This window comes from Falco naumanni, chromosome 12, assembly GCF_017639655.2.
Source record: "Falco naumanni isolate bFalNau1 chromosome 12, bFalNau1.pat, whole genome shotgun sequence".
Lineage (NCBI taxonomy): Eukaryota > Metazoa > Chordata > Aves > Falconiformes > Falconidae > Falco > Falco naumanni.
Genome location: NC_054065.1, coordinates 29,800,320 through 29,825,390, shown reverse-complemented (window position 1 = coordinate 29,825,390; position 25,071 = coordinate 29,800,320). Strand labels below are relative to the sequence as shown.

Genomic DNA, 25,071 nt, shown 5'->3' with positions numbered 1-25,071 from the left:
TGAAGCCGCCCTACTGTCGTGGAGGATGAGGGGGCGTCGTTAATGGAGTGGGGGCCCGGCCGCCTCCACCGTCGAGGAGAAACTGTTAGGTCATAGGGGGAAGCTCCCGGGCGTGTTTGCTTCTCTGCCCCACACGATGACACACGGGCCAAGCCGGTTCCGCTCCCGGCTCGGGGCTCCCCGCCCCTGCTGCTGACCTTTGGCGGGCCTGGGGTGCGAGAAGGCCCCCGGGGGCAGTCGAGCGTGAGGGCTCTGCCCCGGCGCCGGGCCCCGCGCCTCCCTCTCCTGAGGGGAGCGGCGGGGTGTCCGCTCTGCCCTGCTGCTGGGCCCCGCGCCTCCCTCTCCTGAGGGGAGCGGCGGGCTCAGGGCTCCCCTCCGTGGGCAGGCGGCCACGGTCCGCTCCCGCAGCCTGCGCCGGGCCCGCTGAGCTGGTAATAGATACCCGCCCTCGACGGCTGGCTTTGTTCGTCTCCAGTGGTGCCTTTTGAACTATACCGTGAGGACTTGCTGTTTAAATCCTGATGATCCCTCAGTTACAAAAAACTAGAATGCCTATTCGTGTAGAATAAACCGTTTCTTGAGGATTTTCTGGCTGGTTGTGGGTTGTCTGGGTTTTTTTTTGTGGAATTTTTTTGGTGTAGAGTGGTTTTTTTTTTTTGTATGTGTGTGTGTTTTCGGACTGCTCTGCAGAGTGGCTCCTGGTGCTGCCGTCTCTGTTCAGCAGCGCAGGCCTGGGCGCTTTGGCAGCAGCATGGCGCGCGGGGAGCTGACAGAATGGTGGCAGTGGCACAGCCCTGCGAGGCTGCGCGGGAGGGATGCAGGAAGGCCTGCTGCGGGTTTTAAAATGGCTTTCCAGAGTGTCGAAGCAATGCCAGAACGGAAGGCAGAAGATGGGTATGGTACATTGAACACGTATTTTCTGAAGCTTTTTTTTTTTTTTTGAGTTTATTAGTTCAGTTAAAGCATATACGTAGATCTTTCTGGAAGATGTGTTAGTGTCATAGGAAAACAAGTTATTTTAGTAGAGGAGAAAACCAGAATGACACCCCTCTTAAGTCTCTTCCCGCATTTATGAGAGACCAACTTTTACAAAGACTTGAACTTTCCTCTCACTAGTGTTCACGTTCACTATAACATTGCTGCTTTTGTACGCGCAGACCTCAGTTAATGAAACTGTGTTAAACTTTTGCACATGCAGAGATGTAAGTGAAGGTTAGCTATCTTTGAGGTTTTGTCTCTGTGTGCAGCTGTATTTGTATTGTATCTCTGGTTTTGTATTTACTGTTGTCTGCAGTGTCCTGCTGAAATTGGGTGGGTGCTGACTCGCCTGGGTCCGAGTTAAATGGCTGTGCTTTGCGTCTGCTCCTGGTATAGCCCCAATTAGAGTTTTGCAGAGTTTAATTGATTCTTGATTATCCTTGTAGTTTTGTGTGGCTTCTTAATACTCTTCAGTTACACTTGTCAAGGATTCATATAAGAACAATGTGAAAATTTTGGAAGACTATGAAGTCTAGGATATGAACTTCTCGCATTGCTGCTGTCAAATGATGGCATTCATCGGAAAGGTGAGCGGGAACAATAGGTTCAGAAATGCCTGCTTTACTGTAAAACTAATTTTCTATGTAAATGTACTGGTTTGCTCAAGATGGGAAGAGTTACCCTGTTATTATTGAATTGCCAAGCTGAACTATGACCCTTCATAATGAAGAACAATATATTTTATGATAGGCAGCCTTTTTTTTTTTTATATGTAAATATAGAAGCACAGAATAGGCTGGGTACATGTTAATCCTCCTTGTTCTCCTGGCCCTTGGTCAGTGTGGGTAAAGCTCTGTGCCTAGTATTGAAAATCCCAGCCTGAGTCTGCAGTCTTGAGACAGTGACTGCTACAGAAAGTGTGCTGCTTTTTCAATCACTTTCAAATACCACACAGATCTTTGTTGTCAGTGTATGGAAAAAATTGCCATAACCTTTAGTGCCTAAGGGTTGAACGGTCTTAGGTATTTGTTTGGACCAAAGAAGCCTCTTACAGTGTGTTCTGGCTCTTTGGTGTGGCACATCATGTTTTTTCCCTGAACTGTTAATTCAGGTATAGAAAGCCATACCATAACTGTGGTGCAAAGATAGGTGCGTTGTGTTGCTTTTTGTAATACAGCATTTAATTTGGTTTTAATTTGCAGGGGCTAATGAAGAGCTAGTTACTTATAATTTCCCTAGGTTTCCAAATCTTAAGAAGTTATTGTTTAAACATTGCTCAGTATTTTAGAAGCAGAGGGAGTTGTTCCACATGATGTAATTCCCCAGCAAAGCAATGGAAGTGAAGGACCATTCACAATGGCATTAATCTTACCCGATTTCCGGGTTATTGTGAGGGAAGCTTCTCTGTAGAATCAAAGCCAACAGAGCAGGCATGTGGTTAAAAAGTTAAGAACAAAGTACCTTCGTTACACAGATAGCTTGGTGTCCAGAGGGTTGGAAGGCAGTGTCATTTTTGTGCTTTTTGTGGCAATACGTAACTCTTTGTGCTGGAATACGTGACCTTATTGAGTGGCTGTTCTGTATTATTTTTCCTCAGTGTATAGTTCTAAAGGTAAGGCCTTGTGTATTGCTTATAAACAGGATAATTTTATCAACTGTTGGAGTTACCTCCTTATCAAATAGCTGATTGCTGATTAGGCAGTGCAGTGTAGGCTAGTTGTGGTTTACACTTACTAAAGCATAATTACAGCTCAGACAAATTATAATTTAAATGTTACAAGCACATGACTGTATCATAGAGCAAAAAGAAAAGATTTTGTTTTGATCACCAGGCCCTAGAGAGTATGTAAACTTACATGAGGAAAACTTACGTGACCTGTGTTTTTCAGCTTTTGCTCTGTAACTTTCATCTGTGCCAGATCTGTTTGGAGAATAAAGTTCATTTCACTGAAGCACTCGAGAGCTGCTGACACCAGTGGGAGATGTTCTATTGACTTCGGTGACGTGTGAATCAGATCCAAGGAGGTAAATCCAGCTCTTTCTGAAGTGCATAAGAATCAGTGCAATTCTGAGATCTGGCCTGGGTCTTTATGAGGTCATTTTTGGGTCTTCCCTAGAAATTGGGTAAGTGGGTTTTGTGATACTCCCCAGGCACAGGAAAGAGACAAAATCTGCTTTCAGGGAAAGTTGCAGGGGTGTATGAATCACTCCTGAAGTATCAGGAAACGATGCAAGGTGGGGCTGTGACATGCACTGTGGGTCAGCAGATCGGAGAGATGAGTGGAGAGAGCATGATCGGTGCCATTGGAGTGTGTGGCAACTAGCTCTGGCTGAGATTCTTCAGAAGCTGCAAACCTGATCGGGTTTGGGTGTACCCTTCTAAAGATAACCAAAGTCTCGTCCCTAGAAAATAGGCCATGTATTATATTAAATTGCAAAACATAGTCTTACTAATCTTTTCCCAACAAAATTAATGACTTTTGAAAATTCATCATGACTTGTAACTGGTTAGAAACTGGTTACAAAGTTAGAAACAACCAGAAACAGTGTTAGGCTCAAAAGCGCGAACAGTTTTTTTGGACTGTAGATGTTTCTATATATATTATCTGTACTATAGATTTGCTCAGGAACTTTTTATTAGGACAATTTTAGAATGTTTGTGTTCAACTTTTTTTCCAGACTGCACTATCTGCATAGAATGAAGCCTTGAAAGGAATGTAGGAAGAGGACAATATTAAGAAACTATATACTATATTTTGTCCATTGTGTGTTTCTGAAGATTCCATGCCTTGACAAATTGGTATATGCTGCTCAAAGAAGTGTAATAAAACCAGTGCTTCTGCATATTTATTTTCCTGCAGGTTTGAAAACCACCTTATAAGAGGTAAGTATTGTTACACTGATTTGAATAACGAGAACATTTAGAGTCATGGAGAACTTAAATGTTTTGGCCATATGGAGCTGGTTAAATACTTCTGAACGCTGGGGGGGGGGGGGAAAAGCTAGCTTACACGTGTTGTTTGGTTTTGGCCTGTTTCTAGATCAGGACTTTTTTTTCCTTTGAATAATAACACAGTTTATAAACTTAACTATGTATTTTGCCAAAATTGTCATGCACACTGGAGATGGAAATTGCTTCAGAGGTAGTGGCAACACTCACAAAGCTGTCCTCAGCACCAGAAGCCCACAGCTTGATTCTCTATCAAGCTGGAGACCTTGGACTGAAAGTAAGAGTATCTGCTAGGAGGTAAAGGGCTGTTGGTTCAGAGGTTCATAAAACTAGACAGGGTGTAGCCACAGGAGAGAAATGCTCATGCAATTAATGTATGTTCTATTTACGTCTTTGAGGATTATAGAAACCAACCTGTCTGATACACGTTGTGGCATCCTTACCTCTTTGCCAGGGCTTAGTCTTAACCCCAGTGGGTGGGGTCAGTAACAGGCTTGTCATCCTTGTCTTTACTTACCTGAAAATACATCTCCATAGCTCTTGTACTGACAGCATCTTCAGAACATTTATTGTCAGCATTCAAACCTGATTAAAATGTACAGCATTAGATATAAAAAAACACCTTAATAACTCTTAATGCAGACTACTTCATAGCAGAGAGGCAAGCCTATTAATGTCACGCTGTGCCCAACCCCTCAGAACACTCACTGGTTTAGTACGGTTTGGAAAGGGCTTGGAGGAAAACACGAGATCACAAGCTGTAGTAAGAGAAGCTCCATTTACACTAAAATTGTTTCAGTTCTGGCATCCAAGATACTTTTTTTTTTTTTCTTTCTTTCCCCCCTTTTAGCCATTCTCTGTGAAGGAAGATACAGATGGAATTTTGTCAAAACACTTGTTAAAACTGTTTGAGAGAGTCTTAAGTAGTTTTTAACATGTTTTATTGCATGACAACATCTCTGTGCTGTAGGCAGAACCAAAGCAGATGGTTTTACAGACAGATAGTTGTCCTGTCTCTCAGTATGCTGTTATCAGAAGGCACATTAAGTACTTTTCTCACAACCTGAAGGTGTCTGCCATTAAATTTGCTTGTGTCAGCCTTATGTATATGTACAGGTCCCTACAAGACTAGCTAGGATGTGGATTTACAGTATGTCAGATGACCCACAGTAGCAACCTATGGACACAGCTGTACCTAGCACTAAGCAGAAGACATTTACTCCTCAACAAAAACAGGGTCATAGCGTGCACACAGGCAGTTTCCGCGGAGCAGCTAACGTGCTCTAAATCCCCACCCATTCTTGCCTCACTAACTTGTGTGTGTAGCCATACCCCAAGCAAAGGTGAATAAATACACCCATGAGCTGAGCAGAAAAATCTCATCCCACAAACACCATGTAGTGTAACGCAATGGCCAGCAAAGAGTGAGGTTAAGAGAGCTAGGTGTTCCATAGCTCACAGAAAGTTTTTTTTTTTTTCTTGCTGAAATTAATTGCTTGTGTTTCGACTACTTTCCTAGCTCGTGCATTTCCCTTATTTTTTCGGTTAGCAATAGCTGTTACCAAAGTTCATCTGTTTCTTTTTGCACTTTAATTTACAGCTTTTGTACTAGTCATTTTATTGCTTCAATCTCTGAGTGAGAGAACTTTTACAACTTGTGATTACTGAACTTAGAGAAACAAGAAAGCTTTTTGACCTGCCTGGGAGTAATTACAGACCCCATTGCTTCTTGGGAGGGGCTTTCAATGTTTAACAAACTGTGTCAACTCTAATTTAACCATGTGGAACCTGGACCATTGGATGGGAGTGGGGAAAAAAAAAAAAGACTCCAGAATCTTTCTAGCTCTCATTTTAACTTGGCTGTTTTAGTCTCCAAAGGGCTGTTCTTGAAGTCCTGCCTTCCCACTACTGAACTTGGTGCTGTTCCTTCCTTAGCAGCATGAGGGGATTTGAGCCAAGCCATTTGCATATGAAAATAATTTCCCCTTACTTCAGAAATTATAGCTACATTACTTTTGATTAATCCTTTCCTGGGGCAGGTCTTCTGAATGCCACACCATGAAAATAAGGCTCTTGACAATAGAGAAATTGTCCTGTCTTAAATTACTACTGTTGTTTTGTATTATAGGGGCTGTGGTCAGGGACAAAGGTTCAATTGTGTTTAACAGTGTAAAAACAGAGAATCAATAGATACCCTGTGTTTGAAAGGGTCTGTGATCTGAATTACTTGAGGAGTAAAGTTTGGAATTGGAAAATGAGATGAGGAAGATTTGATGCAATTTATGCATTTTGCCCACTTACAGGATTGTAAGCCAGCTAGAGTTTGAAGGCTCCCAGCTGTTCTTAATACACTCAAACAGCTATTATTTAAGAAATGCTGAACTTGCCTTCAGGAAAAGGATTAGGACATTATTTTGAAAGCACCAAAGTTTTCTTACTTTTGATGTCCCTAGATGAAGAGATAGCTGTATTTCCTGGATAGTCAGTTACTTAGATCTTTTGTGGTTTTGCGTACTAATGTGTACACAGACATTACGCCAGTGAGGCTATGTATTTGTGTTTTCACTAGATGTGAATGGAATATTTTGAGCTAATGTGATTTTTATAAGAATGTTTAAGCAAAATTCTTGATGTTTTATTGGTTTAGCTACATTTTCATCAAGAAGGTTTTTGAAGTCTCGGGGTTGCTAGGTCATTCTGAGGGGAAAGAGGAGAAAAACAGAAGCTGAAGAGTTTGCATTTTTCCATGCGAATGTAGGCAACCCAGTGACTGCACATGCGCAAGTACACCAGCAGTGCCCTGGGCATGGCTGATGCACACCTGCTCCTTGCTCTGCACCTGTGTCTCAGGAAGCCTGGTGCTCTTGGCAGCTGGAACAAATGTCTCCAGGATTGTGGTGGTGTAGAGGAGTCCTGTTTATTAGTGCTCTTTGCACAATGCAGCATGAAGAAAGAGCCTGGGCACAACTGGGTAACAAATAACCATGGTTATTAAATACTTGCTAATGCAAAATGCAATTTCTAGTGGCTTTAAAAAGTTAGAATATGGTGGATGATGTCTGAAGGTTCAAAAAAACCTTCTAAAGGAGTTCTGTACAGTTCGTCTCCTTTCCCTTTAATGTAAAATATGCACTCAGTTTTGAGTTACTGATGTTGAGAGATACATAATTCATCACTTGCCATTTTGTGACACAATGGTGGAAGACCTAGTGTAGTCTATTTCATCTATTTATTTTGACAAAGTAATTTGAACTCTTCAGATAAGGCTACTTCATTTCATTTACAACCAGCACAGAAGTACCAATCCTTAAAAATAAATCTTAAAGGCTTCCACTGTCTGCTTTGAATTATTTAAGTTCATACAGGATATATCAGTCTATTTACAGCAGGAATGAACAGCAAGTTCAAACTTATGTCCCCAGTACTTAGATTTGCTGCTGCAGAGTACTTGGCTGTTTTGAAGTATGCAGAAGTTTAAACAAGTTTAAACATGCACTGTCTTTTCTGGCAGCCTTCACATTCTTTTACCATTTGCTGTATTAGTCTAGTCAGTACATTTCTCATTCACTGTGTAATTTCCCGGTGTTTTTTTTTTCTTCCAATTCCTGAATTTCTCATTACCTGAGCATAACTACAGCTGCTCTTGGACTAAAGCATTAGAAAACCCTGCTGTATGCTTAGAAGTTCTTTTCAAGTAAACAAAGCCAAAACCAGTTTTCCTGTCCATTCATCCATCAGTGACATACGCTTGAGTGGCACTGGACCATTTATAGTTCTAATCATACTGTAACATTTGTCAAAAGCAAGGATTTAGCTGTAAGGCCCCTTTCCAGTGCTTACTTGCTATCTCAAGTAGCAAACAGGTAAGCCATATTCAGTCTGTTATGCTTAGTCCTAGCCCAGGCACCAGGATGCCGTAATGATTTGTTTCACACAACTCATCTAAATCCTTACTCTCTTCCCATGTAAAAAAACAGGTTTCTGGTGATAGATGTGGGTTGAGGTGGTTTATCTGTTCCTTTTTAATTTACTGAAACTTGTGTGACTTTTTACACCCTTTACTCTGAAAGAGTTAACCACATGTCCAGAGTTTGCTTTTTAGGTGAATGTTTAGTTTCGTTATGGTCTTTAGTAATCAAGCTCAGCCTGTGTGCGTTTCATCTAGAACATACTTGATTGAGAGGCTGGGTTCCCCCCAACAAGGTCATGAGTCATCTCTACAGGGAAGAGAGACTTACCTCCTCCCCCCTTCTGTTTCACACTCTGCAATAAGTAGAAGTCTATAATTGAAAAACAGATCCTTTATTATGAACAATGATCTGTATTTAAAAGCACCAGTGGTTCTTCTTCATGACTTTGTTTGAAAAGAAATACCAGGTGTTCTTCCTATGGTACTTTGTAGTCTTTAACAAAAAAATTGTTCACTGGAAAGGATATCAGAGGCCAAAGAGATATGCTTTGCTACCTCACAAATCTTAAAAGATTTTTACAAAATGTATATCCTAAATGTAATTTATTAAAATACTAACCCTGTGTTTTTCTTCAGTGATGCTTCTTAATCTATCTGTAAAGAACTCAGTCACTGAAAAATTGTAAAGTTTGTTTTTCATTTAAATGAAGCAAACTGCTCTGCAGCTGCCTCTTTGGACCAGCTACTGGATAGCTATGTAACTACGTGTCTCGTGTAATTGAGTGCCAGTGCATTTATGGAAAAATTTTTTTTCACAAAAAGTAAGATTTTTTTAAGAATCCCAGGTCTTTCAGACCCAGGTTGTATTCATAATCTTTCTCTAAGAGAAAATCTGTTCAAACTGTGGTAATTTACAAAGATGAAAAGTAGCTAAATGGATTTTATGTTGTTGTTGTGGTAGAAACCTGAACTGAGCTGGCTTTGGTGCCCAATAAATCCAAACCACAACACTATACCAGCTACTAGGAAGAAGATTAACTCTATCGCAGCCGAAACCAGGACAAATGTTCACCTGTAGGAAGAACTAGGAATTAAATAAAAGGTGAAATCCAGTGTACTACGCTAGACAAATGCTGCGTTATGAAACAGTGCCCCCTGATGTCCGGCAAGCTGACTTGGAAATCAGAAAGCTACATTCCATATTCTGGGATGAACTGATCAACAACCTTCCATAAACTATAGTTAATAATATGCAAAGTTGAGAGCCAATTAAGTCTGCTATATCATGCAGACAATTTAGAGTCGGGTAAACATCTATTTCCTTATTGTCACTGGGTTCAGGCACCAACCTTTCCATGCTGATGTTTTTCCATGACGTTTCCAAGTTGAATCCTTGAGTCACTCCTATCTCAACCATCCTACCTCAGGCTGCAGAGTCCTGCAAGGAAGGAAAGGTGAAGTTGCAAACTTCCTTGCAGCTTTTCCTCCTGGCTGCAGTTTCCTCAGCCCGAGTCAAGGTGAGGCAGCTCGTCCGTATCAGAGCAGAGCCCTGGGTTCTGTGAGGTGAGGGACAGTACCGCAGGGGTTAACAGTCATGGTACCTGTTGAATAACTTGATTGTAACAGATTTTTTGGGAGTGAAAATGAATGAAAATCTTCTAGTATTTTGTTGCCGAACCACCAGCTCAAAAATTAAGTATTTTAGAAAGGGGAGAGCTACAGGAAAAAAACCCATACAAACCCTGAAAAGCTCTGTGTGGGTGAAGATCTGCATTGTAAGCCACTTTTTATTAATGAGCCAAGGAATAAAAATGTGAAGGTGTGAAGAGCAAGAAAGCATGTGCTTCACAATTATCATTGCAGTTTTATGTTTTACAGTAGGGCAAAAAAATGACAGAAGCTTATTCCCTAGTCTGAGCGGTTCAGGTGGTTGTGGGGAAGTTTCTGTAACTTACCCTTACTTTGTTTTCCACAGTTTTCAAATGAATGGTAACTCATTGAAGAGTGCTTTGAGTTCCTTAGACAAAAAGTATTATGCAAAAATAAATACCAATTTAGTTCAGGTGGAATTACCTTGCATATGTGTATATGGAGAAGGACCTTCAAAAAACAGACTTTTGCCCCTCTGATGTGCTTGCTGTTATCTCTGCTCTGCTGTTTCCCAATTTCGGCCCATCCCACGCAGATGTTGTTAGTTTGCACATTTACTGTCTGATAGATTTTTTCTCTCTCTGGAGCATGCAGCCAGAAACTGGGTACGACCTTTCCCTAAACACGCTCACTAACCCTGTGCGCCTAAATAAAAACATCTAGCAAATTATTAATGAAAGATGAGGAAGGAGTAAAAAGGCCTCTGCTCTCATAGCAAATGAGGGCAGTTATACTTTAATTGACCTGTACAGGAGGAACAACAAAATTGGAGCATTTCTTGCCATCTTCCTAGAATACTTCTTTAGCTCTTGTAACAAGAGACAGTAAGATTTTATACCAAATGTCGCTAGTGAAGGGAGGTTCTCATTCTTTTTACATTCCAGTAGACTGCCTTAGAGTAACTGCATAATCCTGCACGTATTAATTGCTTCTGTGGGAAGCAGTAGCAGGGTATGGCGTGCCTGTGTTTGTAATGGCTTTTGAAAGGTATGCCTTCTCCCTCACGTCCTGGGGCTCTGGGGAGCCGCTTAGCCGCCTCAGGAAGCTGCTGGTCGGGCAGCAGAGAGGTTCCAGCCAAGCGGCGGCAGGAGAGCTGGGCGGCCGGGCCGCGAGGGGAAGCGCCGCCCTCGGCGCCGACTGCGGGGCTCGCCGCGCCTCGCCTAGCGCGGGAGAGTGGGGCGCTGGGACAGGCGGACTAGGCCACAGGGCCTCCCGTCTCAGCACCGCCCCCAGCCCGCCTCTGATTGGCCGCCCGTCGGGAGGGTAGGGGAGGTAAGAGGGTCCTGCCGCCTGATTGGCTGGGGTGGCTGCCTCGTGCTCTGATTGGCTGCGGGGGGCGCCATGTCGCCCTGCGCGGCAAGGGCTGAGGCGTGAGGGTGAGGCTGCTGAGGGGAGCGCGGCGCTGTGCTGCGCCGTGCTGGGTCACCGCGGCGGGCCACCGCGGCCCTGCCGGCTTACCTGCGGGGGGCCGGCACAGCGGAATCTTACCCACCAGGGAAGGGCTGTTTTGTTGTTTGTATGGCAGCAGGCTAAAAGCTGGAGAGCTAGGGAGGCTGCGGTGAGCTGGTCTCCGGCAGCCCCGTGCTCTGTGGAGGGGCCTACTGGTGAAGTAAGTGAATTTGCTCCTGTCTAAAAATACCTTTCCTCGTGCTCCATTTGGTATCTCTTGATTTTTACAGTTACAAACACCTCGGGTTTGTTTCCTTGGCTATGCCTTCAGGGTATGTCCTACTTGAGGTATAAGTTTTAGTCCCAATGGCTATAACCAAGCATTAGAAAAATTATGAGCTTGAAGATTTTAATTTTCATCTTATGTGCCTTAATTATGGTTCTGTGTTTCTTAATGTTCTTTTTAAAAATACACAATCACAAATTGGAGGGGAGGAATGAAGATTTTTTGGTAAATCTAAGCAAAGTATGTAGGACTATGAGGATCTGACAAATGGCTTTTTCTGGAGAAGATTTTTTCCCCGTTTTTCAAAATTCTGAATGGAAAAAGGAGGCCTGAAGGCTCCTTCCACTGAAAACAAGAGATTTATCAAATTATCAAATTAGAACTAAATTAAGTTTACATAGTTATCTTAGGGCACAAGGCTTAGGACACTGGTACTGAGACAATTTTTTTTTTACCACCTGACGTACAAGCTCTACTGAAATGCTTCATTTAAACAAAAGAAATATAGAGAGCTGCTGCTGAAATTGACTATTTTTGTAATTGATTTCTTCTTTTTTAACAGGAACCTTTACTTACCAAAATGAGACACAATCCGGTGTGTCAGACACCTGCCACTGTCACTGTTCATGTAAAATCCAGTGCATCCAGATCATATCAGCAAAAAAAGCTAATTAGACTAAAGCGGCCTACTTTTAAAGACCATGAAGAAAATTGTGAAAACAAGACTTCTAGACATAAATATAAATGTCCAAAGGGACCATGTCTAGTTATTCAGCGTCAGGAAATGACAGCTTTCTTTAAATTATTTGGTAGGTTAATAATGACAGATACCAATGTATTGACTGAACAGCAGAAAACTATTTAAGCAAGTATATTTTCTAAACTCTGTAATTTTGGCAGTGCTTTTTATATTGATACTGATGGCCATGTCTTTGTCTAAATGTATTTTGTTATGTTTTAGTGTATAAATGTTTAATGGATAAGCTTAAAATACAAGAAGGGCTACAAAAATGCTGAAAAGTGTATTTTTAAATTACAAATGAAACCAAGGTGGTATGATACTTCCTTTTATGATTATTTCCTTTCTATTTGCTCTTATATTTCAACAAATACTTGTAAAACAATGTACTTCTTTCTACATAAAGCTTAAAAAAGGCTGGAATCCCAGTCTTATAAACATGTTATTTATTGTGGGAATAAACATTTAGGGTGAGAAGTGGAATGTGAAGAGAATCAGAGGAGTTGTAGCGTATCTTTTGCATTTGTGTCTCTTTTGTATAAGGTTTTGTATTTATTTTAGTGAAGAGAGTAAGTAATAGTAGAAGATCACACGTTTTTATTTGAACCTTGAATACAGAAGTGAATCAGAGTCTGCAGTAGTCCTATTGTAGTACATGTTCACAGAGACTGAAATGCCAACCACAAATAATAAAGTATTGCCTTATAAAGGCTGTCAGGTAATCAAAGTGCAGAGATCTTAACATTCTACAGTTCACCGGAAGTAATAGTGTGCTATTAGATGGAACCACTTAACGCAGGAAGAAGTTACATAAATAGAAAAAATAGTGGTGATTTTTCATCTTCACTTATTATTCCTGAGAGTGAAATGCAGTCACCAGGTTTTCCACCTTGCCTTTCTGGTAGTTTGTCTTCTTTTGTCACTTTTCACACCTAATCTCTTTCTCCCCTCAGTTTTTCTGTTCTCTGCTGGTGGGTCTTGTTTCTTTCCTTCTGTTTGGTTTAATAAAAGGACCACTTGTTATTTATTTACAAATACTTTCTAACAAAACCAATTTTGGCCTTTGAAATGCTATAGCTTGCTTTTGTTGCAGATGATGATCTAATCCAAGACTTCCTTTGGATGGACAGTTGTTGCAAAATCGCAGACAAGGTAAGAGCATTTCCATCTTAGTTAACGGCGTATCAGTTGAGTGGAAAATCTGCCCATAATCAGTTGATACTGTAATGCAAATACAGACCATAATTTCTTTCTAATGTGTTTATATTAGAAGCTTCGAGAAACCCAATTTAGGCTTTCTTCATTGATAAAAGTGATCCAAATATCTTGATACAAGATTAATGTGCATTTTTTGAAATTATATACTGAGACAATACATTGATACTTCATTTTATGTTTTAAAACAGTATCTCTTGGCAATGACTTTCGTTTATTTCAAGAGGGCTAACCTCACGATAAATGAGCATACCAGAATCAATTTCTTTGTCGCTTTGTAAGTACTTTTAAATCATCTGGTTTTATTAGCATAAACATTGTATTATTTTATTCCTTGGTTCATGCCACTGATAATTATGATATATGATGAGACTTCTTTTACTCTCTGTGTAGTGGTTTGGGTTCTATCTGAAGTATAGAAACGTAATCTACATACTATGTACAAATAGTGCAAATTTGGCATTCCTCCCCTGATGACCGCTTGTGCGGAACAAGCTTGAGCAGCAGTGAGGGTATGTTTGTATTGGTGTAGTGATCCATAGTGTGGCATTCTGCCTACCCAACTAAATCTGTGAACTTTTTTTAGTGTTACAAGAAATATGTGCAGGACAATACATGGCAACATATACGTGGCTTACACTCCTTGTTCTAAGACCCTATTTTATATCTGTCAGCATTTAAGTAATTTGTACTGAAATGTTTCATCATGATACGCACCTCGGGAGTAAGTTTTTATTAAAGTTTCTGTCAACACGATTTAAGTCAACAGTAAAAATGTAGCTAGAGAATTTTTGAGAACTTTTTTGAGCAGTTCTGAGATTTCTATACCTTGAAACAGAGGTGCAATCCGTAGTCTGTTTTTACCATGCCTGTATACTCTCTCTATGTTTGGCTATAACAGAGTGTTTTCTTTCATAGTGTTACGGTGCCCAGGTCACTCTTCTCCGTAATAGTGCTTCTCAGATACTCTGATTTACCCATTAGTGCGGGGAGAAAGATGGCTGTTCTGCTCTAAATGGTATTCTGGGTAGCATCCATAAGAGCACAGAGGAGGAAGCCATCTGACTCCCCTGAAGGGAGAAAAGCCAGGCCAGAAGAGTGAGAGGATTAGAAGGGGACAAAGGGTCTGGTGTGACTGGGACTAGAGGGAATACTGGTGAGTTAGGAGCAAGTGAGAAAACTGGGGAGGAGACTTAAAAGTCATAGTATTTTCAGGTATGATTTACAGGAGTTTAGGTGGATCCAGAGGAAGTATTTTCCTGCTGTGTGAAAAGACAACCCAGAAGCCAAAGTAGCACATGGTGAGGGAAGGGAGAAATATGTACATGAAAAATTAATTTAAGGTTTTCATTTATATATGAAAGTAGACCTGTATTGAGTTGTTTGCTACTAATTTAATGTGAACAACATAATTTTCCAAGAATAGCTAAAATTCATAAAGTAGAAAATGTGAAGTTTAAGATTTCGTAAGATAGGTTTTAACCTTTATTTAGAGATGCCACTCAGAAACTGTTCATTTTAGTGCAAGGCTATCTTGCCAGTTTGGAGAAGGCTATCAGGATATGTTACTTCTTGCGTATCAACTCATTTAGGAGACTCTAGGTTAAAGCAGTTTTTATAAGAGCTGAAGTTACATTTTTATTTACCCAAACGATGCATATGGAAATTTCTGATTAAGAAAATACTGTGCTCCAGGCTGTATTTGGCTATTTTTTCTCACAATACTAGGAAAAAACCCTACTTCAGTATTATGCCTTTTAACATTAGAAATAATACTAATACAGTGATTTAAGTTTGAATAATACTTACGAACACGAGCATATGTATGTTTGAAGGTATCTGGCAAATACAGTGGAAGAAGACGATGAAGAATCAAAGTATGACATTTTCCCATGGGCTTTGGGAAAAGCCTGGAGAAAGCTCTTCCCTGATTTCTTAAAATTAAGAGATCAACTGTGGAGCAGAATTGACTACAGGGCTATTGTAAGCAGACGCTGCTGTGAAGAGGTAGGGAGGGTTTTATTATTGTAGATGCTGAAACTAGCTGAAAACGGCAATTAATACCAGCTAGCAATTTCTTCCCTAAAGTACATAGGCAAGCCATAGCAAAGAAAAGATGCAGCTAAAATGTAATGGTTCATTTGCCCTCCGTGATTGTTTTTTTCTTCTGCATTCAAAATACATTCTTTGAAACTATGCTTTTAAGGTAGACTAGAATATTTTACACTGCACTACTGTTAAAAGTGAAGTTTTTATTGACACAAATCTTTCTGCTTTATGCAGATACTTTTCTTTAAAATTTACCACATTGGTTGTGCACTTCATTTACCTTAGAAATATTTTTTTGTGTTTGCTTTACAAATTATAAGTTTCTACACAAGAAAAACCTTTAAATAAAATTGAGCACCTCAGGTGAAATTTTAATCCCTTCAAAATTAATAATATAACTTCAATTGACTTTTTCAGTTAACGGTTTTTCACTGCATTTTAAAAAAAATCTCTAAAGGACACACTTTTAACATTCTCTACTATTAATGCAGTGTTACAACCTACATTTTTCAAACATATACTAGGAGGGAAAACAGACATTCCACCTGAAAAGTGAGGAATGTCTATCTGGAAAAAGCCCTGTCATCTTCTAAGAACATGTTTACTACAGCTGGTGGAAAAGAAAATCTCATTTATTCTAGAATCCCATCTCTGAGGATGGGATTAGATACTTATGGTAAAAGTACAAGAAGCAAGGCAAATGTATACTGGTTTTCCCAGCATACCTTCCCAGCTTCCAACGATCATTAGTTCAGTCATGGTGTGAACCAAGACTATCCATCTACTTGATCTTCAGTAGTTGGTAAATGTCCAACATACAAAGCATAAGCTGGTATTTGTGATGATTGACGTGAATATACTAAGCTGTAAACTGTTGTTTCCACATCTGATTCATAACTGATTTACTTACTCATTCCTAAGGCAGCAAACTTCCTAGTGAGCAGCAGATGGATCACAGGTGATGCCCGTTCCACCTACGTAGTATTAATTTTCTGCTGTACATGAATTGGATCCCTTGTTTTCAGCTGCATGTCTTCCCGTTATTTTCACAGTTTCTGATCTAATGGCTGTTTGACAGGTGATGGCTATTGCTCCAACACATTACATATGGCAGCGAGAACGTTCGCTGCACCACAGTGGAGCTTTGAGAAGCTACAATGATGACGAAGTACAGCTCCCCCGAGGACCTAATGCTACTCCTACAGACTGCCTGCTTTGTGGTAAGAAAGGAAGATCTGTACGACTAGGATTGTCATCATCTTCTTCCTCATCTACCAGCACTTTGGAGATGATGGAATTACGTTCATCGCAGAGTTCAAAGGACAGCTTTCCAAATGAAGAAATGCTTGTTGACTCTCCTTTTTATGATGCTCAAGGTATGGTTCAATATTGCAAATAATTTTCAGTTAGGGCCATATTTGCCCTTTGGACTGCTGTGGGGACTACTGTGTCCTTCTTGGTCTGGCAAGAGACGACTTCTCTGTGTGGGCAGACATCCCCATTACAAATACAGAACTTGGCAGCACTCTGCTTCCAGTGTGAAAATGAACCATGGTTTCATTTTCGTTTTCCCATCTTGTCTCTTGACTTCCTGGAATGACCAACTGCTTTATTTGGAGTCTCTTCAGATTGCTACTACAGTAGATTTTGGGCTGTGTTTCAGTCTACTTAGGCATTTATTACTATTCTGGCATTATAAATTAAATTGAGAATCCAATTTTAAACACTTGGGATTGGTTAGAAGAAACAATTAAAAACACTGGTGTGTGTCATGTCAGTTAAAAAGAGTGTGTGTTACACTAAAAGCATTTAATAAGAGTTAAAAGTGTTCCTGTTGAGAGCACTGTTTTTAGAAAGGACAGACTGCTCAGCTGCTGTCATCAGTTTGGACATACATTAAAGCACAATTCACATTTTCCTTTAAGTGTATCTCAATTGTTGACAGAATTTATACAAAATTTCCTTTGGGATACAAGTAGAAAACAATACATGAGTCTGCTGTGAAAATTGTTTTATGTAATTGAACCTTTGCACGATAATCTACTCAAAACAGTGTCCTGAGCCTTTGTATGAGAAGCCTGCATTACAGCAGTTACAGGGGCAAAGGCTTATTTAATGTATCGAGTGGAACACACCTGAGATGCAGACTGCCTGGGGGAACTGTATAAGGCCTGTTCCACAAAGACACCTTCATGTGCTCAACCACTGCAGTTTTTGGTATACTTTAAATTTAGAGTTATTATAGCTCTGTTTTTTATTTGCATATGTTCTCACTAATATCCAAAATTTCACTATTATAGCAGGATTGTATTACTCCTTTTGACAACTTCAGTACAACTGTGATTCTCAAAGGATCCCATAACTTTGAAAAATTTGGCAATTGAATCTTCCTTGAGATACAGAACAAATCAGGTGTCTACAATATGTCATTTATTAAAATTGAATGTGTTAAACATCACCACATGCTTATGTGTAAACCTTAAATGAGACCCAAAAAGACTTAATTCTAAATCTATTTTTACTTGAGAGGTCTTCCTTTTCATATCTGACAGTCAGATCGGACAGGTCAGAAAAAACTGGTTATTTTGACCTTTTGAGAACGCTTTATATACAGCAAACTCCACATGCAACTTTCAGCATGGGTGCTAAAAATGAACCTAAGCTATACATGTCAGCAACTGGTCTTTTTCTTTATCAAGAGAACAAATTCAGTGAATTTCAGTTCCTTTAAGAACAGTATTCTTAAAGCACAACTGTAAGATAAAGTGATAGCCACCTGTTGGTAGTCAGTGAAGTCAGAAGCTGCTGCACTTTCATTTGGAAGGGCAGACTTCAATCCATTATTTTCTTACTATATTTTTTTCCTCTTTATTTCTGGTAGACTGTCAGACCCTGTCCAGCAATAGGAGACCAGATGGCACCTTGAACCAAGACAAATCCATGGACTGGTTTACCAGCAATGAAGAATGAAATACACCCCATGAGACAGAAGCAGATACTATGCTTTGTGGACCAGTCTGTGATGCATCGCACCACCACACCCAATGATTCTGTTAAGGATTTTCCCTTCAAATAGTAGGTGGGATTTCAAATTCTATATGCAGAAGAAATCAAAGCAGTCCTTACTTAAAAGTTACACAACTTGCAAAATGTGGCAGCTACTTTGTAACATTTTGTTTTATTGTGATACCATACTCAAATTAGCAGCTAACATCTCAGTAGCATCAAGAAAGCAGTGGTCGAATCTTTCTCAGCTTGGTAAGGAATGCTAATTAAAAAAAACAAAACAAGGTATTACTTTAGTATTTCAATATGCAATAGTTATTTTATTATTACAAGTTGTATGATTTCACGATATAGTAACATGCCAAATGCTAGTAAAAAAAATGGTATTTTTGAAAATAAAACACTACTAAACATTTAAGGTAAAAGAACATTTTCCAGGTGTCTTACCTGAGTGAGCATCCTGCCAATAAGATGGTCTGGCAACATAAGGCACAGAGCAGTATGTTTCAGCATCGTCAGAAAGTGATTCTGTGAGAATTAATTTCTTTTAATTCTTTCCCACAAGTTTAAGACATACACACAGACCAGAGTTGCCAATGCACATTGATTATTTTTCCTTGACATATTTTTACTTTCTTTTTGGTTCTGTTAAAGTGCTCTGTTGTCACCTATCAGTATATTCAGACCTCTTTGCTTTACTATGGATTTTGCAAATCTATACCAGCATGAGGCATCTTTTTTGGATTTGCCAGAACAGCATGACTGAAAAACAGAGCACACTGGTAACGTTTCTTCTACAGAATCCTTAAGCCCATGAGGGTCCTTGAAAGCAGCTACAGGACTAGTATAAAGGACTGAATTTTATTAAAAAATAAAAATTTGAAAGCAGTAGTACAAGGGCAGTCATTCTTTATGTTTGAAGACTGCAATTTATTTTCTAGTTAGTCTAGATTTCCAAAAAGATACTTAAACTTAAATCTTTAATATATCCTTTTTCAAACCTGCCAAGGTCTAGGCTGTCCCAACAGCTTGTCTGTTCTTCATAACTATCTCAGCTGATCTAAGAAAAAAAAAAAAGTGCCTCTTCCTACAAACTTTGCCTTCATTATATCCTTGGATTATCAAATTGCAGTAACAGGATATCTCATCAGCAATAATTCTTACCATAGTCTTCATGTTCTTTAAGAACTACTTGATCCTGAGTGTGGATTTCTTCATATTCCTTTTGAGGTGGTTCTTCAGAATTTTCCTGCATTTCAACTGTTTGGCTTGATTTGCAGTTCTTGATTTTAGCAGGGAGTACCAACCAATTTCTATGAGTTACCTCAATGATCCTTTCACACAAAAAAGGGATTTTGCAGGTCCGTATTCTGTCTAAAAGGTCAATAACCTGTGTGATGCTTTTGAAGAAATGCAAAGGATAAAGTAGTATTTTGAAAACTCAAATCCTACACTGTTAGTCTCAATTCTACTGCCTTTGTCACATTCTTTACCTTTGAGGTCCTTCAGGTTTAGGGTAAATGAGCTAACAGCCTGACTACTGAATTGGGAAACAGTACAGTTATTCTGAGGATGTCATTAAGTAGAAACTTCTGCTGTGCGTAATGAGAACATTCCCAAACTAAAGGCGAAGGTATTTGGCCAACTTTAATTTATACTGCATGCAACTCCCCCCAAAAAATTACATGAGGGAAAAAAAATAATTTCATTAAACATTTCATTAATGGTGGATGTGTATTTTAAAAGATGTTTGGTTTCGTAATGATGTTGATGATACCTGTGTGAATGCCTGAGTACCAGAAGTAAATACTTACTTCGCTAAATAGACAGCACACACCCCACCCTGTTTCAGTCTTGGGTGTACAACAGGCAGAGCAGACTGAGGGTTAAGCATATCCAGAACTACCTGCAAGACAAAGATATATATATATGTTCTCCCAGTAAATATTAATATATATGATTTTTTTCCTGTAGCAACAATGCTTGAAAAAACAAGGTTTATCTATGGAAAACGAATGCATACAACAGCATTTTGTAATCACAAGCCAGTTTTGTAACTGCCTCTCAAAGTCTTAGAGAAACCTAAGGTTTTTACATTTACAAAACCCAGTCCTTGCTACTTCCAGATGAATTTCTATTAAAACAGCGAGTAGCGTTTCACAAATAAAGTAGTCTTGTATTAACATTAAACCTCCTACTAATTATATTCCATAATGTTGACGTTAATAAAAACTTTTAGACAACTACTTTTACTAACACCTTTGGGTATCTAGTTTTCAAATGTAAAAAAACCCACAAACATTCAAGTGCATCTTTATCATGAAAAGATCCTACTACAGTCTCAATGTCTTAGCTTGCTGCTTGTTACAAGATTTAGAAAACTGCTTAAAGTGTTAATGCAAGTAGTTTGCTTTACGTGGAAGAGTGATTACCATCTAGCTCTTTTCCCCAGCACAGCTCCCTTTACAAAATCTGGCTACAAAAAGCAGGCCAGGAGAGCAAGCAATAGCATTCCTTACTCTGACTTAGGCCTTAGTTACATGGTGCATTCTGTATAGCTGATAGCAAAGTGTTTATCTATTTGTATTTTCAATAAGCTTACGTATTTTTCTTAAGTTTAATGTTTGAAGTACATGCCTTAGATGCAAATATATCCCTTTTTCCAAAATACAAGAAAGTAAGTTTGCCTTTCCTGCAAGACAGCAGTGCTTAAGTGTAATGTTTCTGTACTACAGTGTATCATCTTACAAGTATTTTCAAGGTTTTCATTACAGGTTCCCAAATGAAATCTGACCAAAAAAATCACAATGTTTCTTTCATTGATGAAGGTCTAACTTTTTTTTTTCCATGTTAAACTAGATATGGGAATCCTATTGTGTGTGTGAGTGCTAGAGGTTTTAATATATGCCGAAAAGGTAAATGTCAAATGGGATGATTTTTTGGACTTACTGCATCAAGTGTTACAGATCTCATATCCGCAGCAGCTGTTGAAATGTCTTTAAGAATGAATTCTACATTATCTGGCCACTCTTCCATATGCCCTATTTTCCATGCAGCACGCCAGTGGTTATAATTCTTCTTAGCTAAATTATGATGATCGTCTCTGATTTCATAACTTATAACATGTCCTTTGGGCCCAACTGAAAACAGACAAAAGACACTAGACTTACTGCTTTTCCCCCTGCAATAAACAATTTCGAAAAAAGTGGTGTAGTAAATAACAGAAGTACACCTTTAAGTCTCAACTTCACTTCAGGATATAGTCCCATATGATCTAATCAATTGCCATTTTTTTTCCTTTTACCTTTAAAATAGACATATTCAGATAAAAGGGCAGAGTTAGTTCTTTTACAGACTAAGCATGTTTATAGTAGTACAAACTGTTCCTAGCATCCTCCTGAAGTAACTCCTGCAGCAAGGGAGGACCTGAGCATCCGTGGCCCTGTCCACCTACGATTCTTCTGCTAGAGCTACCAGCTGAGAAAGCTGCAACACTGGTCACTACTCACAGGTGCTATAAAGCTGACAGACGGTGACTACTTCTGTTGTAAGATTTGAAACTGCTGGGTTTGAGTGTTTTTGACAGTACTGTTTTTTTTTTACAAGAGTTTGTTGTTTTCCTTGTGTAGTTCTTTCTTCACTTGTTCTTCTTGGGGTTGGGGAAATCCAAATTCTTCTTGGGGTTGGGCTTAGGAAATCCCCAGACATGCTCACTGATCTCAGCCCCACAGACAAGTTTTAAAGTGTACTTTCCAATTGACACAGGCTTGTGTTAGTCTCCTGTTCTTGTTTGTAACTAATAAATAATTGTATTACTTGTTTTAAGTATCAATTTACTATCCTGAAATTTACCATGAGTCCCATACACAGTGTTCTTCATAACAGAAGTGCTACCAGGATACTCAGGCCATGCCAAGGATTTTGCTGACTTGGCAGTTACAGCTAAATTAATCAGAAGGAAACCATTGGACAAGATTGAAAGATAATAGGAATGACCAGTAAGTTCAGGTGCATTTGTATGAAACTGCCACAGTGGACTAAATACCCAAGGCAGAAAATAATTTGCTGTATTTAGCAAAAGCTAACTATTGCCTTAGCCAACATCAGGTATTCAACCTTTCTTCAGGTTGAAGGTCTGCTTGCGCAGGGGGATGAGGAAAGCTAGGGACCCTTACTTTCCCTCTCTCCAAATGCATCTCTGGAATGGGAAGCTCAGAGTTTCATCTCTTTTGTCAGCTTCCTCAGCAGCAATGGTTGCTTTGATTTTTGCATACTGTCTTCAAAATCCTGTCATGGCACTACAAAGAAACCTGGTTGATTGTAGAATGATCGGAAGGAACTAAAGAGTAGCAGCAGGAGGCAGAAAGGTGGGGAGCAGAGATACAACCACTGACCTCAAAACCTGAGCCCAGTGTGTATCAAGACCACCTTCAGCTGAGGGGTCTTGGGGCAGCATTTAATGGCTGATCATTAAATTGAGCATTTTCAACTGAACTAGTGTGTCAGATGGAGATTACTGTGGCTAAACAAAGAACGAAGAAGAACAAACTGCTCTGTTTGTCTCAGTAGGGGACCCTCCAGATTCCCTTTGGTGCTGCTTACATGCCTTTGCCTGTTTTAAGCTCCTGATGCACTCCAGTCTGTACCATTCCCCGCGTAACCACTCTTAGGTCCTCGTGATCTCAGCAGTGTGACCTGGCATCCCAGCACAGGGCTGGATCGATGGCACTGGTAACATACTTGCTGAATACTAAAGCTCCTCAGAAAAACTCATGCTTCTAAAAAGCCCTGTTACCCTGATGCAGATGCCAAGGGACAGCAGATAAGACAGTGCAGTTATGTGGTGAGAAAAAGAAAACAGGTTTGCTAGTTCTGAGGTTATTTAATGGTCTTGAAACAAGAGAGCAGCAGATTTGTTCAGTTTGCCTCCCTCACAAGAGCCTAAGCGTGTCTCCCTCACATCACCTACCACTGATACGGGCTGCCTCTAGTCAGGATTGAAATGTTTTGTGTCTTCAACTGTTGAATGATATGGAACATAACTGCCAAGGCAGCTCAAACTGTAAACATTTTACAAAGACAACAAAGTCTATAATACTGCTCTTTAACAAACATTGGGAAATAGTGAAAAAGAAATGCTGGGGTTTCACAGCAGCTCAGGATACATGGGTGTTTCTCAGGTTTAGTGACCGCTGCTGGCACCCTCAGGTACGCAGTTACAAATGCTGACTTAGAACATAAGCCTTCAGGATACGAACTCGTATTTTCCTGCTGTATCAGGTCAAGGTGATCCATGATGAAGTTCCTGTCTTTACCCTCAAAAGTCTTTTAACATTGCAGAGAAGGGAAGTATTCTGCAATAGCAGAAACACACTTAAAAATTTGGAAAACAAATTGAAATGGCCCTTTGTTTTTCAGGTGTGTGAAGCAATTACAGCAAACTATGGGGTTTGTTTCTTTTGTTTGCTTTCCTCAAGGAAGTTGTTCTATCAGGAGCCCATAAATCAAACTACTCTGAAATGGTGTCCGCTAACAGGATGCCTACAGATAACATGAAGTTGATGGGTGAGGTTTTGGTCTCACTTACGCTGCTGAGTGCAAAGGCTCTCTACCTTTCTGAGCACGGCGACCCAGATCAAACCAGGCTAGCTGTAACATGAAAAAAATAACAGCATGTGTTCACATAAGCTTTTTCACTGGTACCCAGCAATCTGATTACTCATGCGATCCATCAAAATGAGGAAAAGGAAACTGAGAAAGGCAAGAGATTGGAGAAAGAGTCTAGTACAGTTAAGGCAAAGCCAGTAACAATGACTGAAACTCAGATTTCTGCAGGGCCTTTGGTAAACCTTGGTGCTACAGCCCTTGAAATACAGCTAAAACAGTTTGCAGCCCCTGCACTGGCTTTGGCACTGATGTAACATTCCTTTAAGTCAACAAACTATATATATATGTGAACATCTGAAATACAGCAACACTTTTAAGAACTGGTCATAAGTATTTGGTCAAAAGAAAGGCAACGTGTGATAAGGGAATTGCACTGCCTTGACATTTCCCAAAACCAGGTTCTCACCTGCTCTTGACAGAAACAAGCTCATAGCGCCAGACCCGCTGCCACTTTCCAAAACAGTGTCTCCCGGGTGGATATCCATCATCATCAACATAGCGCTGATATCCTGTGGGTGACAAAACCGTGGCCCGTTATCAGCCTCGGAAACTAAGAGTCAGATTTGACCTGCCACCTCCCGGCCACAGTCAAACAAGTAGCACCTTGGGGTAAGCGATGGTGGGCCCCCGCGGCATCAGCAGCACGTACTCCTCCAGCGAGGGCCGCCTCAGCAGCAGCTGCCGGCCAGCCGACGTGCGCAGCAGCTGCCCGGGGAGCTGCCCGATGATGTGGCGATGGGGCAGGAGGCCGCCGGAGCTAGCCAACACCGCCCCCGCCGCCAGCCGGCACATCAGCTTCACCGTCGTGTTGTGCTTCCTCCACATCTCCGCCAGCGCCAGCTCCCCAGCGCGGAAAGGGCTGGGCCGCGCTCCTGCCGCTTCAGGGCCGGCCGCCTCCATCATCTCCTGAGGGCCGTCCGTCCTCATCTCCTGAGGGGCGGCCGCACACCGCCCCACAGACGCCGCTTCCTCTGGCGGCAGCAGCCGCCTCACCCGCTCCAGCGGCGACAGCGACGTCTCCCACGCCCGCCTCCGAGGCCTGCCGCCGGGGACCGCCCCATTCCCGGCGGAGAAGGCAGAGGAGGCGGCCCGCCTCATCCCGCGCCAGGCCCTCATGAGGGACAAGGCGGGAAAACGACATCAGCCGTCGCCCCGCGCGCCTGCGCCGCGCGCCTCAATGACGCACCTTGTGGCGTGCTCGGGGCGCGCGGCGCCGGCGCGCGGGGTGAGCA

At 40.8% G+C, this 25,071-nt stretch overlaps 2 protein-coding genes across 2 annotated transcripts; one reads left to right on the top strand and one right to left on the bottom strand.

The window, feature by feature from the left end:
- The first annotated feature begins 284 nt into the window (after positions 1-284).
- Positions 285-18,213, top strand: SPDYA (speedy/RINGO cell cycle regulator family member A). The gene is made up of 9 exons (XM_040611579.1): positions 285-1,565; positions 2,898-3,003; positions 3,658-3,862; positions 11,726-11,972; positions 12,996-13,054; positions 13,309-13,394; positions 14,953-15,124; positions 16,245-16,542; positions 18,048-18,213. The coding sequence occupies exons 4-9, from the start codon at positions 11,744-11,746 to the stop codon at positions 18,134-18,136; spliced, it is 933 nt and encodes a 310-aa protein (XP_040467513.1). The 5' UTR covers positions 285-1,565; positions 2,898-3,003; positions 3,658-3,862; positions 11,726-11,743; the 3' UTR covers positions 18,137-18,213.
- Positions 18,214-18,325: 112 nt separating this feature from the next.
- TRMT61B (tRNA methyltransferase 61B) lies at positions 18,326-24,970 on the bottom strand. The gene is made up of 7 exons (XM_040611576.1): positions 24,443-24,970; positions 24,246-24,348; positions 21,122-21,312; positions 19,987-20,078; positions 19,337-19,572; positions 18,620-18,700; positions 18,326-18,434 (listed from the first exon to the last, which is right to left on the bottom strand). Exons 1-7 carry the CDS (start codon positions 24,953-24,955, stop codon positions 18,391-18,393), a joined length of 1,260 nt encoding a protein of 419 aa, XP_040467510.1. The 5' UTR covers positions 24,956-24,970; the 3' UTR covers positions 18,326-18,390.
- Between the last annotated feature and the right edge of the window lie 101 nt (positions 24,971-25,071).

Excerpts from the sequence above, each read along its gene's own strand:
- SPDYA (XM_040611579.1), top strand. The coding sequence starts at position 11,744 with ATGAGACACAATCCGGTGTGTCAGACACCTGCCACTGTCACTGTTCAT. Across the intron at positions 13,055-13,308 it reads GTTGCAAAATCGCAGACAAG|TATCTCTTGGCAATGACTTT; the intron begins GTAAGAGCATTT and ends GTTTTAAAACAG. Across the intron at positions 15,125-16,244 it reads GCAGACGCTGCTGTGAAGAG|GTGATGGCTATTGCTCCAAC; the intron begins GTAGGGAGGGTT and ends GCTGTTTGACAG.
- TRMT61B (XM_040611576.1), bottom strand. The coding sequence starts at position 24,955 with ATGAGGGCCTGGCGCGGGATGAGGCGGGCCGCCTCCTCTGCCTTCTCC. Across the intron at positions 24,349-24,442 it reads CCACCATCGCTTACCCCAAG|GATATCAGCGCTATGTTGAT; the intron begins GTGCTACTTGTT and ends TGTCACCCACAG. Across the intron at positions 18,701-19,336 it reads TAAAGAACATGAAGACTATG|AATCACTTTCTGACGATGCT; the intron begins GTAAGAATTATT and ends TAATTCTCACAG.